Source organism: Protomyctophum parallelum, assembly GCF_964188405.1.
Source record: "Protomyctophum parallelum genome assembly, chromosome: 13".
Classification (NCBI taxonomy): domain Eukaryota; kingdom Metazoa; phylum Chordata; class Actinopteri; order Myctophiformes; family Myctophidae; genus Protomyctophum; species Protomyctophum parallelum.
Genome location: NC_139708.1, coordinates 37,819,949 through 37,838,998, shown reverse-complemented (window position 1 = coordinate 37,838,998; position 19,050 = coordinate 37,819,949). Strand labels below are relative to the sequence as shown.

Here is a 19,050-nt window from a genome sequence, read left to right as displayed (position 1 = left end):
AATGAATTAGCCTATACACAGACAGCGACTGATCAGCCTATTTTGGACGATATGGGTCTTTTCTCGAGTCAGTGTGTAGTCTCACTAGTCTGTGGTTAGGTCTCTTTGGTGAATTCTTGATCAGTGTTATTATGTCACGCCTCAAGAACAACTACAAAAGAAACCCGATTAGCACTTTTTAACACCTCTTGGACGGCCGGTGTCTCTCAAGACAGACTGTTGCCTGAGGAACAACAGGGGAGGCGCTGTTTTCCCGAATATTTGACGATGGGATTCTCAGATTGCCGGCGGAGAGGTCCAAAATGTTCGGAATTCCCAGAAAATATGTAATGTAAATGTAAAATGTCCACGAAAATCTTCATGGGGGCCGAAAGGGGCCCTAGGATTCTTCATGGGGGCCATGGCCCCGTGGCCCCCACAGACTCTACGTCGCTGTGTGTGTGTGTATTCACAAAATACGCCTGTCAGCTGTTTCTTTTCTTTTTCTCCCTAACCCTCATGGGCCCCTAGGGGGTGCTGGGCCCCAGTGCACCGCACTGGCTGCACCGCTGAGGCTCTGGCCTGACAGCGTGCCGCGTGTTCGAGTGCCGTTCATGACGACCTTTGCTGCATGTCTCTGGGGTTCTCTCTCTCTCTCTCCCTCTGTGCTGTCTATCTTCACTTGAAACTACCAATAAAGGCAAAAAAGCCAAAAGAAAATCAGTACATAGAGTTTTTATACAGTATATAACCTAGAGAGCGGACAGCCCCTGTTCATTTCAATGGAAGTTGCTCAGTGGCGTTTGAAGGACACCGGAAGAACGCTCTACTTCATTTCCCAACCAACATTTGGTTGGCAAAATGCGGAAGTGTTTTCTAATAAACTAAACTAATGATTTTATCTTTTTGTAGACAAGATGCACACAGTTAGAGCCAGCATTATCCCTTCCTCCTCTCCCCTTGCTCCCAGTCCTACTCGGCAGTCAACCTTATGTTGTGACTCATTTTGATACAGAGACAGTCATGGCGGCAAGACCAACTGTTCAGGAGAGGAGAAAAACTGTTCTTTTTTTGTTTAGTTTTTTTAATCCAAAATGAGTTAATAGCACAGGCAGACTCTTCACATAGCCTAGAGCATGTCTGAAATAAATGTCAGAGCTGAAATAGACATATAAATATGAAATAAATGCTTAAACAGGTGTAAAGTTAGAGTCCACAGAAATGAACCTTTCAAGCCTGTTTTCTCAACTCATTGTTTTCTGCAAGACTCTAGTATTAGCCATATCTCTCATCTCTCATATTCTCTATAAGCCATATCTCCAAAACTGGTAGGTCAAACTGAACAACCAATATGTCAATTTGAAGCTATGATTCCTGACATTAAAAGAAACAAATAATAATAATAATGACTTAGCTTTGGTCAGAAGCGGTTACAGTTTCTCTCCTATCTCCCTACGATAATTGACTGACCTTGTGAGGTCGATGAAGGCCAAACTAAAGGCCAATATCCAAACTTCTCGCCCATCTCCAAGGTTTGTGAAAAAGCAGTGGCCAGTCAGCTCACTAACATATTAAAACAATACAATACAAATTCCAATCAAAATTCTCGTCGTCGCACACAGAACCCATATCTACCAGGCACCGCCATTATCTTTGTGACCAGCTCCAACCTTACATTCCCAAGAGGTCTCTCAGATCCTCATCCTCGTTTGTTCCTCCCACAAAACTAAAAACTAAACGTGATCGAGCCTTTGCTAGTTTCGCCCCCCCCAGGGCTATGGAACGACCTCCCCTACCACCTGAAAACTGTGGCCTTTTCAAAAAATATTTTAAAGACCCGTTTCAGACAGACCTTTATTTGTAACTTAGTCCTGTATTGATGTCTTGATTTTCACCATTGCCAATTGTTCACGTTTCTGTCTCCTTGCTTTATTACTTGCACAAGCAGAGCGCGCAAGTAATAGTTTTCGTCCAGCGCTTCGGTGCGTATGTCGCTGTTTGATGTGTTCTATGCGCCATGCTTGTATGACGTAATGACTACTTGTGCTTGATATGGCAGTGGTGTCAGATTACATACATGTATACATAGGGGCATTACCTACCATTACCTTAATCCTCCCGACACTAACATATCGTCATTACGTCACCATCGAAAACCAATTACACCCTGGCCTTTAATCCACATCTTTATTACGTCATCATTGAGAGCTAGTTGTACCAGTTACACCCTGACGTCATTATGCTGCTGCGATACAAACGCATCAAATGGGGCAAAGTAACCACAGTATACCGCTAATCAACTTACACATTACATTATAGTAACCACAGTATACCGCTAATCAACTTACACATTACATTATAGTAACCACAGTATACCGCTAATCAACTTACACATTACATTATAGTAACCACAGTATACCGCTAATCAACTTACACATTACATATACAAAGTAACCACAGTATACCGCTAATCAACTTACACATTACATATACAAAGTAACCACAGTATACCGCTAATCAACTTACACATTACATAAAGTAACCACAGTATACCGCTAATCAACTTACACATTACATTAAAGTAACCACAGTATACCGCTAATCAACTTACACATTACATATACAAAGTAACCACAGTATACCGCTAATCAACTTACACATTACATAAAGTAACCACAGTATACCGCTAATCAACTTACACATTACATATACAAAGTAACCACAGTATACTGCTAATCAACTTACACATTACATTATAGTAACCACAGTATACCGCTAATCAACTTACAAATTACATATACAAAGTAACCACAGTATACCGCTAATCAACTTACACATTACATATACATAGAGGCATTTCCTTTAATCCACCCGACACTGATCGACATATACGTCACCAAAAGCCGTCACTCATCCAACAGGACTTGCGCGCTCTGCTTGCGCACTAGTAGGCCATTTACTTGTGTGCAACAAGCAAGTAGGCACTCGACAGAGTGCAGTTCTAGTTGTTTTGCTTTCATTTTTTATTTCATTTATTTATTTTTATTTTAGTCACTTTGTGACTCTGATGTCTGTGAAATGTGCGTGCTCTCTCCCTGTCCTCTCTCTCTCTCTCTCTCTCTCCCCCTGTCCTGTGCTCTCTCTCTCTCTCTCCCTGTCCTCTCTCTCTCTCTCTCTCTCTCTCCCTGTCCTCTCTCTCTCTCTCTCTCCCCCTGTCCTGTGCTCTCTCTCTCTCTCTCTCCCCCTGTCCTCTCTCTCTCTCTCTCTCTCTCTCTCTCTCTCTCTCTCTCTCTCTCTCTCTCTCCCCCTGTCCTGTGCTCTCTCTCTCTCTCTCTCTCTCTCTCTCCCTCTGTCCTGTGCTCTCTCTCTCTCCCTGTCCTGTGCTCTCTCTCTCTCTCTCCCTGTCCTGTGCTCTCTCTCTCTCCCTGTCCTGTGCTCTCTCTCTCTCTCTCCCTGTCCTGTGCTCTCTCTCTCTCTCTCTCCCTGTCCTGTGCTCTCTCTCTCTCTCTCTCTCCCTGTCCTGTGCTCCAGGTCAGACCATGTGGAGGGTGGGTAGAGGAGGGGGGTTGCTTTCGGGTCAGGGATCAAAGGTCAGGAGGCTGTGGGGGGGTCTGCCCCCCGACCTGCCCCCCCTCAGGGCCGTGTTGGAGAGGCAGTCGGACTCGGACCATGCCATCATCTTCATCAGCGGTATGTAGACCATGCCATCATCTTCATCAGCGGTATGTATACCATGCCATCATCTTCATCAGCGGTATGTAGACCATGCCATCATCTTCATCAGCGGTATGTAGACCATGCCATCATCTTCATCAGCGTTATGTAGACCATGCCATCATCTTCATCAGCGGTATGTAGAATGGTCGGACCATGCCATCATCTTCATCAGCGGTATGTAGAATGCTTCACTGCCGGAGTGAATGTCCACGTTGCAAGAGACACGTAATTACAGTGCATTTTAAACCCATTTAGACCCGAGGACGGGAAAAAAATTCTTCTAAATTCTGGCAGTTTTCTGAAATACAAAGGGAATAGAGCATGCACCTCCACTCTAGCCCAGGTGCTGGACAACAGGCAGTACAAGAGGAAAAAATAGATAGAGTCTGCAACACTGGTATGAAAACTCAGCTCCACTGGTCTATTTGACTCAACGTTTCCATCCCTTAGGATCTTCTTCAGGAATAGTGTGACAGGGAATGGGTGTGCACCTATATACAAGAAAGCTTAGAGAAGGAAAAGACGCCAACGTCATGGTGTCACGTGACTGGACATGGGCACGCCCCCATGTGCCAAAACTCACACTGGAAGTTCGATGAATACATTGCAGTGGATGGGAGATCGCTGGACATCTTGTAAACAAACATTATTTATGAACGATAGCGACCTTTGTCATATAATCGGTCCAGGAATATAATAGAAGACATATCACAGATTGTTTTCCGACTGGGTGTTTTTCGACTTGCCAACTGTTTAATTTTATTCAGTGGTGTATGTAAAGCTGTATGAATGTGTGTGTGAATGGTGGAAGGCAATGCTTAGGATAAAGGCACTATATAAATCTCTCCATTTTCCCCGTATAGTTTCCCAGTTCTGGCTGTTCAGAGACCTGAGCCTCCAGGAAGGATACCCACGGCCCCTGACTGAACTCCACATGGCACCTGGTTCCACGCCGGGACCGCTAGCAGGACCTGCACGGGAGCAGACAGCGGGACAGCGGGGCCTGGTCTGGGACCCTGTGGAGGGTCCCATTTGGGGGGAGACGGCGGGGTTAGGGCAGAAGGGCGAGGGAGACACCTGGACACGTCTCCTCAGAGGCGGAGTCACTGGCATCACCACAGAGACCAATGGAGGTGAGCAGCACGTTGTGTTATTTTACTGATTCGATCCTATAGTGCACGTGTCTTAGCTGACTTACAGAGCATCTTACAATAAGCAAGGAAAACCAGTACATTGAAAGACAGTGTAGTGTCTCAGTAAACTGATCATATAGGATGTGTGGAGCGCTGTCCAGGGTGTTTTAGGGAAGAGAGAAGAGTCTGGGACGTGTGGAGTGTTGTCCACTGAGTTTTAGGGAAGGGAGAAGAGTCTAGCATGTGTGGAGCATTGTCCAGGGTGTTTAAGAGAAGGAAGAAGAGTCTAGGACGTGTGGAGCGTTGTCCAGGGTGTTTTAGAGAAGGGAGAAGAGTCTGTGATGTGTGAAGCGGTGTCCCGGGTGTTTTAGAGAAGGGAGAAGAGTCTGGGACGTGTGGGGCGTTGCCCCGGGTGTTTTAGAGAAGGGAGAAGAGTCTGGGACGTGTGGAGCGTTGTCCAGGGTGTTTTAGAGAAGGGAGAAGAGTCTGGGACGTGTGGAGCATTATCCAGGGTGTTTTAGGGAAGGGGGAAGAGTCTGGGACGTGTGGAACATTGTTCAGGGTGTTTTCCAGTATTTGTAATGTAATTTGTACAGCTCTTACGTCTCTTCACCCCCCTCCATCTCCCCCATGTGTCCAGGTTCCATCTACCTCTTCAAAGGCGACTCCTACTGGAAGTTCCTCTTTCCAGGCTCCGCCTCGGAGGCGGGCTACCCTCGATCCCTGGCCCAGGATTGGCTGGACTGCCCCGATCCCTCCTCTTCCTCCTCCTCCTCGCTGGAAATGCGAGAGAGTTGGAGAGATGAAGAGGAGGAGGAGGAGAGGAGAGATGAGGCGAGAGGAGCAGGCGGGAGGCAGCAGGGACGGCACAGACACACAGACAGTGGACACAGAGACAGACAGAGGGACAGAGGATCTGCCTGCACCTGCCGCAACGCGGCACCGGGGGGCGCCATAGACCTCTTTATGGTTGGTGTCTTGTTGTCAGGACACTCATCTTTTTGACTGCAAATTAGGGTTGACCCAGAAGCTTCCATATGCTGAAACATTCCAGAACCCGTTGTTTTTTTGTTCCCCACCCACATTTGGTCGTTATGCAAATTATTTCATCCCCACACACATTTCTGTCTGTCACTGCTGTCACTGCTGTTGTATCCTACTGGCTCACCTGCCAGTGAGGAACCCCCAACGGGAGGACGTACTGTTGTATCCTACTGGCTCATCTGCTAGTGAGACTATATCATGAAGATAGTGTGTTGTGCTGTGCATGTGCAACAGAAACCCCATGTAAAAGTTGCGCATCGGACAATGTTTTGCAAATGTCAAGGGAGATATCTGTCTTTATTTATTCTTGACTAGGCCCATGGATTACATTTCAATAATAAAATAATATGGAATACTGCATTTCTGAGCCCAAGATTATTATTATTTTTGTAATACAGAGGTACTACTGTATAATGGTCACATATAACACCAGGTGGATTCATGAATGTATGTAAAAGTTAAAATTGATGATTATTGACCCTCTCATTTTTTAAACGGTGGGCATATACTCAGACTTGGATACTTAATACATAAGAACACAATGGAAACAAGTCCACAGGACTTTTTTGTGCCATCCTTTTATACATCTGCAATAATTGCAGTCCTTGGTTTGTCTATTCTGTTCCCCTAGCCCTCGACAGAAATAACTGTTCAGGCACCCTGGGCTCATTCCTGGGGGTCTGGAAGTTCCGGGGACCGCCTGTTTTTTGAGTGGTGCAATCACTCCTATACGGAGCTTTGTGTGTCTCTGGCTGTGTCCGAGCACGAAAATAGGGTTTGGTTGGTTTTCATCACCAAGTGTCACTGTTGTGCAGCCTAACACGCATGCGGCATGCGGCATGCATGCACGCACATGCACATGCACGCACATGCACACACACACACACACACACACACACACACACACACACACACACACAAACTGTATCTATGATGATTTTGTACAGTAGAGTACAGTACTACTGTATAATGGTCACATATAACACCAGGTGGATTCATGAATGTATGCCTGTTGGCTCCCGGACTACAGTAGGTTACTGATTGTTTTTGTAAGATTAGAACACATCTTGTACAGTAGGTTCCGTAGGGACAGTAAGTACAGTAGGTTCCCACACAGTGGGTCTTGAACTGAACCGTTTAGGAACCACTGTTCTAGAGTGTGTTTTTGTCTGAAAATGGCACGTGAAGAATAATTATGACAAATACAACAGCTGGGTCTAGCGGCTTAATTTCCGTTCCTGAGTTTTGACCAATTTTGCAGGCTAATTCTGACTTTGACCTTGATTGTGACCTTGGCCATTTGACAGTGACCGGTCAATAACAGTGTCTAAACATAATCCTCCTGGTTTCTGTCTACAGTGTAGACTCTACACCATTGGGGGGGTCCGGGACCCCTAGCATTTGGCGGGAACATATTCCTCGGGTCAGTTCATTCGGAAGAAACACATCATGTGACTTGTATATTGTTCTAAAGATTGAATCACAAGTTCTAGCACTGTTCTAATACAGTGGTTTTCAACCATTTTCACATCAAGGCCCATTTTTTATTCTGCATTTTAGTAACGGCCCATCATTTGATGAGATTTACCCTCGCAGACCCAAAACTGAAAAATATTTTGATATCATTGTAACAATAACAAAATGTGTATATATGTTATCGTACATTTCAATGCTGTTGGCATAGGCATACTTCGACCAAAATAACAATTCTTATATAATCTCTAATTATATAGACTTATTGTAAATGAAGTAATTCAGATGTTTAACAATAATGTAACTCTTGAGAGCGTAAGCGTTAAAGATCTAAAAGGGTCCATTTGGTTACCAAATCTCCACCATTTAGCTGCATGGGCTACTTGGAACCCCCCCAAGGACCACTGGTGGTCCCCGGACCCCCTGGAACCCCCTCAAGGACCACTGGTGGTCCCCGGACCCCCTGGAACCCCCTCAAGGACCACTGGTGGTCCCCGGACCACTGGTTGAAAACCAGTGTTCTAAGACAATGGTAACTGTCTCATCAGCTTCTTATCTGAGTGTATCAATATGCACTCATGTGGCTTTTCAAAACTGCATAGAGCTGTACAGTGTACAGTATGTATACCTATATTATAATGTAGGAAATATATAACATCTTAACATCTCTTTTTTTTTTTCATAATGGGATGAATCTAGAGTTGGAATACTCTCCATTCATCCAATTTGCATCTGCGATCTGCTTGTATTAAACTACGTTAAACTCATCAACATTGCAGCTGTAGGCCAAGCTTGAATTGATCCACTTTCAATCTGAAAAGCTTTTTCTTCATAAAACTCCACGACATGTTATGATACTTTCTGACAAGAAAATTCCATGCTGTGTTTTTTCTGAGTGAAAGATTGTCTCTTTGGGATAGGTTCAGGATTGTGACAATAAGGGTGAGCAGGCAAGGCCACCGGCCAGGCTGACCATATGAAGGAAAGGCAGAGGAATCTCTTTTCAATGTTTTACTGGTGTGTGTGCGTGTGGTACACACGGTGTGTGTGTGCTGTACATAAAGAAACACATAATATAATTGTATCAGCAATAATAATAATCATCTCCAATAAACAAATCATAGATAGCAGTTCAATCCAATAATAATAAACCATCTTCAGATCATAGAATAGTTTATATCTAAATAAGGCATCAATCAATAATAATGTAGGCTGAACGGATATAATGAAAGCATCAAGGGTATATTATATATATATATATATATATAATATCAAATACATAAATATAATACTCACATACGTATAAATATAATCACGTTATAATATTATATATATATATATATAAATACAATCCCCGATTATGTAACACCCCCACCCCCAAAATCAAACAAAGTTTGAACAACATTTACGTTCTGGGCACAACCCTCCCAAACACATAAATTACATGGTACACCAGAATTAACTTGGTTTACATTTATTTAACTTGAGGTAGCCTCAACCACACTAGTGAGGAGCACGCCTATCAAGACGCCCCCTGCACTCTGTACAACACTCAGAGTTAGCCGCAACTATGCTCTAGTGAGGGAACACGCCTATTAAGTATTAACGCAAGACGGCCCCTGCACTTTGTAGTGAAGTTCTACATAATAGTCTACCCTGAACAGAAAGCGTGGCCATCACCTGTGCTTTCCCCAGCAGCTTACACTGGAGCAAAATCAGCCTTGTTCAAGCATAAGAATAATAAGCAGCAACTTAATAATCATTGATTTTGTCTTGGGCTATGTACTGCCCTGGTTCTGTATCTCACTCTCTTAATTTGCTTCCATTGTACTAGTTGCTGAGGGGTTGAGGGAAGGTGGCAGGGTTTTACAAGCTTACAGATAAATTGGGGGGGGTGTTTTTTCCTTTCATGACAGGAGACATGCGATAAAAATTTTTTTGACTTAAGGTACGTTCAGGTGTCATGTATTTGACAAAGTCAGTGATTGTATATTCAATCAAGTCAGTGATTGTGTATTTGGTGTCCCTGGCTGGGACACCAAATACACAATTCAGTGATTGTGTGTGCAATCAATTCATAGTTAGATAGTCCTTTCTGTAGCGCACTGAAAGGGTTAACCCTTTCACACATTAAAGTACAAACCCACCTCGGACTCACGAACAATGGGAACTAACCCAAAGTGCCGTGTCATTTCAAAATTAGTGCGATACCAGCACAACTAAACAGAGAGCGACAGTAGCTATATTACTCGATTTTCTGCACCGTCATTTAGCATAATGAGCTCCTCACGGATTAGGCCAATCTTCCCATGGCAGCAACACATTCAACACAAACGCTGAAAAAGTTGAATTTCAAGTTTTCAACCTCACCTTCTCTGCAGCCTATGGGACAGAGGCACTGTCGCCCAAGTTCTCTCTCCCGCTGTCATAGGCTCTGAGCACACTGTAAGCGTCAGGAGCGTGAAGTTGAAGCTGAAGTTTTCGTCTTCGTGGGGTTTTTAGACAGCTGGTGGATGGAAAATAAGCTCCACCTCCGCGCCCGACGGACGCGACGGACAGACTCAAATGGACGCGACAGCCAGACTCAAATGGAAGCCGCGCACAAGCGTGAAAATGAAGCGCGTCACCCGGCAGTGATAGGCACTAGCCAATGGAACAGATGCAGCCTGCAGCCCATCCACTGGGAGGAGTTTCACTTGTAGTTGTCTTCTTTCACGAGTCAAACGCCCCCCACTGGGAGGGATTTGTAAAGCCATGTCGAGGGATACAGGCAGACTGGGCATTGGGCACCTCGAAGTAACATTCTGTCCAAATTGTTAACAAAACATTGAAAAATCGTCTGAAGAAATAAAGTAAAGCATTGGTTCTCATGTTTGCTTCAGATCACCCCTGTAATCTTTTCATCCATGGCACCCCTGGCTGAATTACATTGTCATTTACTGTAACCCTGATCCATGACATTGAAAATAACTTTATACTTTATAAAATAGCCCGTTCTCTTCAGCCTCCACAGCCCTTCTTATCAACATCATCATCATCATCATCCTTATCTGTGGTGGTCTAGTGGTTAGGGTGCGGTGCTCTCACCGCCGCGGCCCGGGTTCAATTCCCGGTCAGGGAACACTGTTTTATGATGAATTCCTGTTCTGTTCTTTAACTATATAAAAGTGTCTATTTGTACGTCTTTAATGTTTTGATGAATTGAACAATGTGGACCCTGTTGTAAACAAGTGTAATGCTTAATTGGGTCGTCCACTCACAGTTAACAGTCTTTGTATTGAGTTTGTGCTTGAAATGTATTGTAATTCTGCAAACTGTTAATAAATATTTAAATCAATCAATCAAAAATCTCCTTCTCACCGCCGGGTGACACAAGCTTGTCGGCAGCTTACATCTGACGCGGAGGAGAGCGTCAGATGTAAGTTGGCCGTCGCGCAAGTCGTCGGCGAAAACAAAACTAGTTTTAAAACTCCTCGGCTGGGAGGCGAACCGGGGTTGCCCGTTCCAAAGGCACGTACGTTAACCAGTCGACTGTCGACTGACTCCATAGCCAAGTAGCAAGGCAGCACCATATAGCCTACACTAGAATGCGCCTTTGTCTGTCAACATGTTGTCACTCAATTGTCCCTCTCACGCCCACTAAGAAATAGAGGACTACAGGCGTTTAAATAGGCTTCCGTGTGCGTCTCCTCTAGGAACCGCCCAAAGCCCCGGAAGGATTTAAAGTGAGACCTGACGCGACGTCCAACTGACGCTTTCACGCCTGACAGTGTATTCACAGCCACAGTGTGTGTGTGTGTGTGTGTGTGTGTGCGTGCGTGCGTGTTTGTGTGTGCGCGCACGCATGAGTGAGTGCAGTCTTTAAAACGTTTTCATTTTCCTTCTACATTTTATTAAGTTTGGTATGTTTGTACTAAATATTCATTATTAGTCTATTGTCTATTGTTCTTTTCTGCGTGATGTAAAACATATTTCACTATAATCTATAATCTATTGTTGTTTTATTTTAATAAATCTTTTCTATAAAGACATTCAGTGGAACATGTTTCTTTTTAGTTGTAACAGTAAGTGATGTGTCTGTGCAGAACAGGACGTCATGTGACAGGAAGTCACCATGAGCACGACCACGACTTAGGCCCAATCCCAATCCACTCCCTTGCTGACTCAATGAGCCCTCACTGACTTAGCTGCGCGTTCATGTGAAGTCTGCGAGGGCTTGAGGGATGTCCCATTTGAAATCGGTAAGTCAGTGAGGGCTCAGCCCCGCCCCTTTATGTGCCCTTTGCCAAAGTCAGCATCGATGCTGACTTTGGCAAAGAAATTACCCACAGTTCATAGCGTTACCAGTGGAATGAGGGGGATCCTCCGAACGTCAATCATTTAGCTATGCAAATTAGTTATGTATCGCGATTAGAATGTCAACAAACACAATAGTGCTTTCTCACTGTTCTCAAAAGCAGACGGAATGGAAGGATAGCCTATAGGCTATATATTTAATAACAATAATAAGGGAAACATGATGAGAAATGACTAATGAGCAAAGTAAAAGAATATGGAAATGAAATGTATAATGCATATTCTTATATATGAATATTACAACTCATATCACACAGGAAAGTGTATTTATTAAACTAATAATAAAACGATCAGCTTAAATACTAAAATAGACATGATAGACATGTGTAAATAGGCCAAGCATGTAGATAGGTACTGGCTGTGAATAAGGACAGTTTTTATAAAGTGATGGAAAGTGTCATGAATGGCGGACTCATCTTCAAAGTGCTGTCCCATTTCTTTCACAACAATTTGGAGCCCTTGCAGCCTCTCACCCTCAAGCACTTACAGCTGACGTCATTAAAGTCAATGAGGGTCCAGGGCTCAGGGCTTGAGGGAGGCAATTGGGATTGGGCCTTAGATGTGTTGTTGTGGTTCATACACACACACACACACACACACACACACACACACACACACACACACACACACACACACACACACACACACGAGCGCACGCGCGCACGCACGCACGCACGCACCCACCCACGCATAACTAATTAGTGTAGATTCTACGACCGACGCTGCCCTAAAGCGCCAAACGGACAGAACAGAACTATTATTGTTATTATTACTTTTTCATGGAGCCCGAGGCCCGCCGGCCTGGCCCTAAAATGTCGGGCCGGGCCTCTAATGCCACCCCCCCCCAAACACACACACACACACACACACACACACACACACACACACACACACACACACACACACACACACACCTCATCCTGTGTTTATAGGCCCTCGTTTATCAATTGAGTGTAAAATCTGCCCCAAATTCGAGTGTAGGTTTCGTAATAATCCCACGTCGCCACGGCATTTATAAAGTGATCGCAAACAGCTGATTCTTCCTTAATTTCGTTCCGACGCTAATAAATGTGACGGGCGGCTGAAATCTATCTGGAACGCCAGCAGCAGCACGGACATTTAGAGCCTTTTATTTAGGTGCTAAGTATACAAACGACTAGCGTTTCGACCTTGCGGTCTTCATCAGAGTTATAGGGTGGTAGCATTTGGGCATGTCTTAAATACAGGCAGTGGTGGAAAATAACGAAGTACAATTACTTCGTTACTGTACTTAAAGGACAACTTTAGTTTTTTTCAACCAAGGTTCATGTTTTAGGTTGTTATTAGAGAAAGTAAAAGATGAGTGTTAAAACATTTTCGTTTGCTGCTTTCTTTAGTTTTAGGGATTTTAGCCGTTTTTGACAGGGGGGCGGGGGCATTCGAGCATGGGGCTAAATATGTATTCTTTTACAAAACTTTATAGCAATTTATTTTTTTATTATTTACTATAGTCCTACTAGACCGCAATTAATTACATCTGGCCACAAAAGATCACAGGATCTACTGAATGTGAAGGTAGCCTAATGGGGGGAAGCCACACTGTGTGTCATAGGCTCAATATGTCAGTTTGACACATTCAGTAGATCCTGTGATCTTTTGTGGCCAGATGTAATTTATTGGGGTCTAGTAGACTATAGTAAATAATAAAAAAAAATGAATCGCTATGACATTTTGTAAAGAAATACATATTTAGCCCCATGCTCGAATGCCCCCGCCCCCCTGTCATAAACAGCTAAAATCCCTAAAACGAAAGAAAGCAGCAAATGAAAAAAAAATTACACTCACCTTTTACTTTCTCTAATAACAACCTGCAACATGAACCTTGGTTGAAAAAAACTAAAGTTGTCCTTTGTTTTGAGAATTTGTACTTTTATTTTCTATTTTTATTTTTCTGTACTTTTACTTTTACTTTGTTACATTTACAAGTAAAAAAAATTAATTGGACACCTTTCGTTACTCGCTACAAATATGCGCAATCTCCGCATTTTCCGCATAAAGTTTATAAAGTCATCGCCTCACTCATTCGTTCACATTCACACAGAAGCATGGTGGTGCGGTAGCCTGGGTAAACCCACTCCCCCTGCTGGACAACATTTCATTCTGCCAGGAGGGGTGAGTCTGGCTAAATGGTAATACAAAGTCCTTAAGATTGTATCAGCTTTGGTACGAGCCAATCCGCGACCGAGCTCAGGGCTCTGTGATTGACAGCGCACGTTGGCCAATCAGGAACGATTTGAGCAGTTGATGACGTGTGAACTCCTCGACTCATTCACAACAACAAACATGGGAATGAGGATTTTTTGATTGATTGAAATATGTATTAACAGTTTGTAGAATTTACAGTACATTTTAAGCACAAACTCAATACAAAGACTGTCAACTGTGAGTGGACGACCCAATTAAGCATTACACTTGTTTACAACAGGGTCCACATTGTTCAATTCATCAAAACATTTAAAGACATACAAACATTTAGAGACATACAAATAGACATTTCTATGTAGCTAAAGTACAGAACAGGAATTCATCATATGGGAAGCAAAAAAGGGAAAATATACAATATACAGTGAGGGGGGGTGGGGGTGGGGGGGGATTCAGATTTTACAGAGGCCAGTTTCGAATTGCAGCCATCCGTAGGTGCCCTTTGAGAGCGGTTTTGAAGGAGTCAAGGGATTCACATGTCTTAATGACTGTTTGTAGGGCGTTCCACATTTTGGTGGCATAGGAGCGAAAAGAATTTAGTCCCTTGTTTGTGCCGAATCTGGGTTGTACATGGTTTGTTGCACTCCCTCTGGTGTTGTGGGTGTGGACTTCGTTTACATTAAGGAAGTATTTAGACAGGTACATGGGTATCTTGGTGGTGTATCGAATCTTGTGGACCAGACCCATTGCAAGATGCTGTACTCTGTCGTCGACCCTAAGCCATCCCAGCCTGTCAAAGTGGGCAGGGGTGAGGTGGGTTCGGGGGGTGAGGCCAAGTAGGAGCCTGACCAGTTTGTTTTGGGAGGTCTGGAGCCTTGTTTTAAGGGCCTTTGAGGTGCTGTGGTACCAAGAGGTGGATGCATAGTCAAAGAAACCTTGTACGAGGGCTCCTGTTAAGGTCTTCAAGGTGTTTTTGCTGACCAGTGAGGAGATCCTGTAAAGGAATCTTGTTCTTTGATTGACTTTTTTGATTACGTTGGTGGCCATTTTATCACCGGAAAGATTGGCCTCCAGGATGGAACCTAGGTAGGTAATTTGATCTTTTCGTGTGATAATATTGTCACCCACTCTAACCAAGAAGCCATCTGCCTTGCTGAGTTTACTATTTGATCCGAAGAGGATGGATTCAGTTTTTCCCAGGTGTAAGGATAGTTTGTTATCAGCGAGCCAGGTGCAGATTCTACCGAGTTCAGAGCTGAGGGTCTTTTCAACCTGCAGTTTGTTCCTGTCCGAGACCAGCAGTGCTGAGTCATCTGCGAACAGGAACAAGTTGCAGTCACAAGCTGAAGTCATGTCGTTAACATAAATTAGGAACAGTAAAGGCCCTAGTATGCTTCCTTGTGGGACGCCACAGCTCACTGGGAGTGGAGGGGACAGTGTTCCGTTCACCTCCACCATCTGTTCTCTCCCCTCCAGGTAGGATTGCATCCAGCTCACTGATGTGCTATCAAAACCAATAGCTTTAAGCTTGTTAACCAGTATGGAGTGGTTCACGGTGTCAAAAGCCTTTTGGAGGTCCAGCATGACCATGCCGCAGTATTTTCCAGCATCCACCTCGTGTTTGATGTGATCGCTCAAATAGAGGAGGCATGTGTCAGTGGAGTGGGATGTTCTGAAACCAGATTGGAACTCGTACAGCAATTTATTAGAGGCAAGATACTTTTCAACCTGTTCATAGACTATTTTTTCCATCACTTTCGAGATGGAGCTTAGAATAGAAATAGGGCGGTAGTTGCCGGGTTCTAATTTACTCCCTTTTTTGTACAAGGGGGTTACTTTGGCCAGTTTAAAATCTTGGGGGACCTGTCCCTGTTTGATGGAGAGGTTAACTATGTGGGTGATGACTGGAGCTATGGAAAAGGCTGAGTCTCTGAGAAATTTGGAGGGAATATTGTCATGGCCAGTGGCCTTGTGGGGTTGGAGGGCACTCAGTTTTTTAAGTACCTCCTCGGTTGTTACCATTGTCATTTTAAAATCATCTTTACAAACACCAAGGTTTTTGTAGAAGGCTTTGATGTGCTCTACACCAAAACGCCCAGAGTGGGAGGGCAGTTTGCTAACCAGCTTTGTTGCAATATTTGTAAAGAAGATGTTCAAGTGGTTGGCTACATCGAGTTTGTCAGTGATGAGGGTGTTATTCGATTTGATGTTTATGTTAGTAAACCTGGTTTTTAGTTTACGACCACAGCCTAGTTGATTGTTTAGTAACTTCCATAGCTCCCGAGGATTGTTTTTGATTTCCTCGGCTTTATCATTGATAAAATTACATTTGGCTGATTTGGTCATGGCAATTACACTGTTTCTTAGCTTGTTACACTGGGCTTTTAGGTTGCACAGTTTGGTTTGGAGATCACTGTCGAAGCGCTTGCACTTGGCTAGTTTGGACTTGCATTTAAGAAGTTCAGAGCATTTGTTGTCTCTGGCTTTCATTGCAGTCAGTATGTCCGAATTCATCCATGGCTCCGAGCGGGTTTTGACCCTGACGGTTCTCAAAGGAGCCATGATGTTTAGTACTGATGTAAATTTGGTTTTAAAGCCAAGCCATGCTTCTTCGACTAGTGAGCTCCTGAGCACATCGGACCAATCCAGATTCTCCAGTTCAAGGTTAAAGGCCTCACTAGAGTAGGTTTTGAGGTCCCTAGATATGACTGTTTTGTGACAGTCAAACTTTAGTTTTTGTATTTTGCGGGTACAGAAAATCATAAAATGATCACTGAGCCCACATACAATAACCCCTTTCTTTGAGATTCTGGATTTGTCCGAGGTCAGAATGAGATCAATGACAGTTTGAGAAGAATCACACACTCTTGTGGGTTGGGTAATTAGCTGACTGATACTATGCAGATCACAAAACCGACTAAATGACTTGAACACAGGAGCTTCCTTATGACGCATATCCGTATTTTAGTCGCCAATCAGGATCTTCTCTACACATTCCTCCCCAGCTAAGCACCCCTCAAGTATATCATAGAACTCATTCTGATCAGGGGGTCTATAGACGGTGCCCACTAATACCGATTTAGCATTTTTGAAAATTTATTCAACCCACACAGTTTCAATTTCATCATGCTGCAAGTCAGTACGAGTAATGTATTCAGTATCTTGGTGAATATACATGCACACGCCACCACCATGCCTGTTTCTGTCATTTCTAATGACTGAGTAATTTTCTATTTCAATCTCTGGGTCTTTAGTAGACTCATCAAGTTTAGTTTAGGAAGTAGGAACGGAACGCGTTTAGATGACGCCTCTTGTTTTGATATACGCTGATTGGCTGAAGGGGTTGTCCGTCAACGCTATACTCTCCCGCCCCACGGCTAAACAGCCACACAGGCGATTATGCCAGACTCACCCCTCCTGGCAGAATGAAATGTTGTCCAGCAGGGGGAGTGGGTTTACCCAGGCTAGTGGTGCGGTGCGGTGAGGCGCCCGTCTCTCTCTCTCTCTCTCTCTCTCTCTCTCTCGGTGAATACATAACAGCGAGCCGCGCTCTGTGTGTGTGTGTGTGTGTGTGTGTGTGTGTGTGTGTGTGTGTGTGTGTGTGTGTGTGAGGGTGTGTGCGTGTGTGTGTGTGTTTGTGTGTGTGTGTGTGTGTGTGTGTCTGACTCGCGCTGCATCTGATGATTGCAATAATAATCACTGTAGGCCTAGTCTTACCGTGCATTGCATGTAAACGTCTGTCGAACGGGATTGTCGTTAAAGTTCGGTTTCAACTTTCTCCCCCCCAAAAAAAACACTTTTTACTTTGTAATTTTTACTTTTATACTTAAATACATTTTACACCGGGTACTTTTTGTACTTAAGTACATTTAATTTGAGGTACTTTTATACTTTTACTTAAGTAACTTTCTTCATGGGTACTTTGTACTTTTACTTAAGTAATTTTCAAGTAGAGAATCAGTACTTCTACTTTAGTAAAATATTTTTGTACTTTTTCCACCACTGAATACAGGCTTGGCTATCAATGAGCCAATGACAAGATACCATGAAACATGTAATAACCAGTTACTACCAGCAGTCTAGACAGTTAAGAAAAAACGCTGTTGAAGAGTAAAATAAATAAAGTGAAACAGTGATTTATTTATTTTTTCACTTAATTTTTATTGAAGGAAGAACAGACAAGAAAAACAACAAACAAGACTATACGGAAAGAAAAAAAAAGATAAAGACAAAAAGTAAAAGGGCTGCATTTTTCATATTACAAAAAAAATTCAATGAAATCCTATTGCAATATCGCTATAGGCTGAGAGAAGAGATTCCACTTATCCCACTTTTTATAGAATTTATCCTCTTGTAGTCTAAGTATGAATGTTAGTTTTTCCATACCATACAGTTCCTCAATAATGTCCATCCATTGAACTTTCGTTGGTGGGTCCTGTTCTATCACTGAGGATACGTCCCAGGTGATGACCTTAGGATACATCCCTGAAGATACGTCCCAGGTGATGACCTTAGGATACATCACTGAAGATACGTCCCAGGTGATGACCTTAGGATACATCCCTGAAGATACGTCCCAGGTGATGACCTTAGGATACATCCCTGAAGATATGTCCCAGGTGCATCCATGCGATGTTTTTTGTTATTATTATTTACACAGAAACATAATGTGTGTTGCAGAGCATCTTTTAAATTAATTTATAGTTTTAATGTGAAAATAGTTTTTCAATGGATTCAAGATACTCTTATTTTGAAGAGATCGTCCACCGGAAGTCTTATATCTGAACACTGCCCTGGGCAAAGAGATTCTAGAATCTATGGGTGCGTTCGGAAATGCGCACCGGGAATGTGGTCAGTTTGTTGAGTGTGGTGGGCGGTGACGTCACAGAGTGCGTTCAGTGTGCCTTATTTACGAACGACCACAGCTGTGATGCATTCACACGAATCACACCGGCCAACCCTATATTGCTCAGTGCGTGCACTCGGCACACCCGGTGCGCAGCGCACTGGATTTTCGAACGACAACGCACTGAGTGCACTGAATAAACGAACGACAAGAGAGCACACCAGTGCGTTCAGGGCGCATTTCCGAACGCGCCCTATATGAAGAGGAGACACTCCCATTAAGTCCCATAACAACATTACTTTTGAAAACATTAAAAAGTCA

General features: G+C 43.6%; 2 protein-coding genes across 2 annotated transcripts in view; both read left to right on the top strand.

The window, feature by feature from the left end:
* mmp17b (matrix metallopeptidase 17b) overlaps positions 1-11,098 on the top strand; it is a gene marked incomplete at both ends in the record, with an annotated part of 29,039 nt that extends 17,941 nt beyond the window's left edge. Inside the window, 4 exons of the mRNA XM_083779088.1 lie at positions 3,511-3,669; positions 4,560-4,829; positions 5,470-5,663; positions 11,042-11,098. Coding sequence (XP_083635214.1) covers positions 3,511-3,669; positions 4,560-4,829; positions 5,470-5,663; positions 11,042-11,098 — 680 coding nt within the window. The remainder of the gene's footprint in view (positions 1-3,510; positions 3,670-4,559; positions 4,830-5,469; positions 5,664-11,041) is intronic.
* The window catches only part of wbp11 (WW domain binding protein 11), a 317,048-nt gene that overhangs the window by 243,032 nt on the left and 54,966 nt on the right, over positions 1-19,050 (top strand). The gene's annotated exons all lie outside the window — the stretch shown is intronic.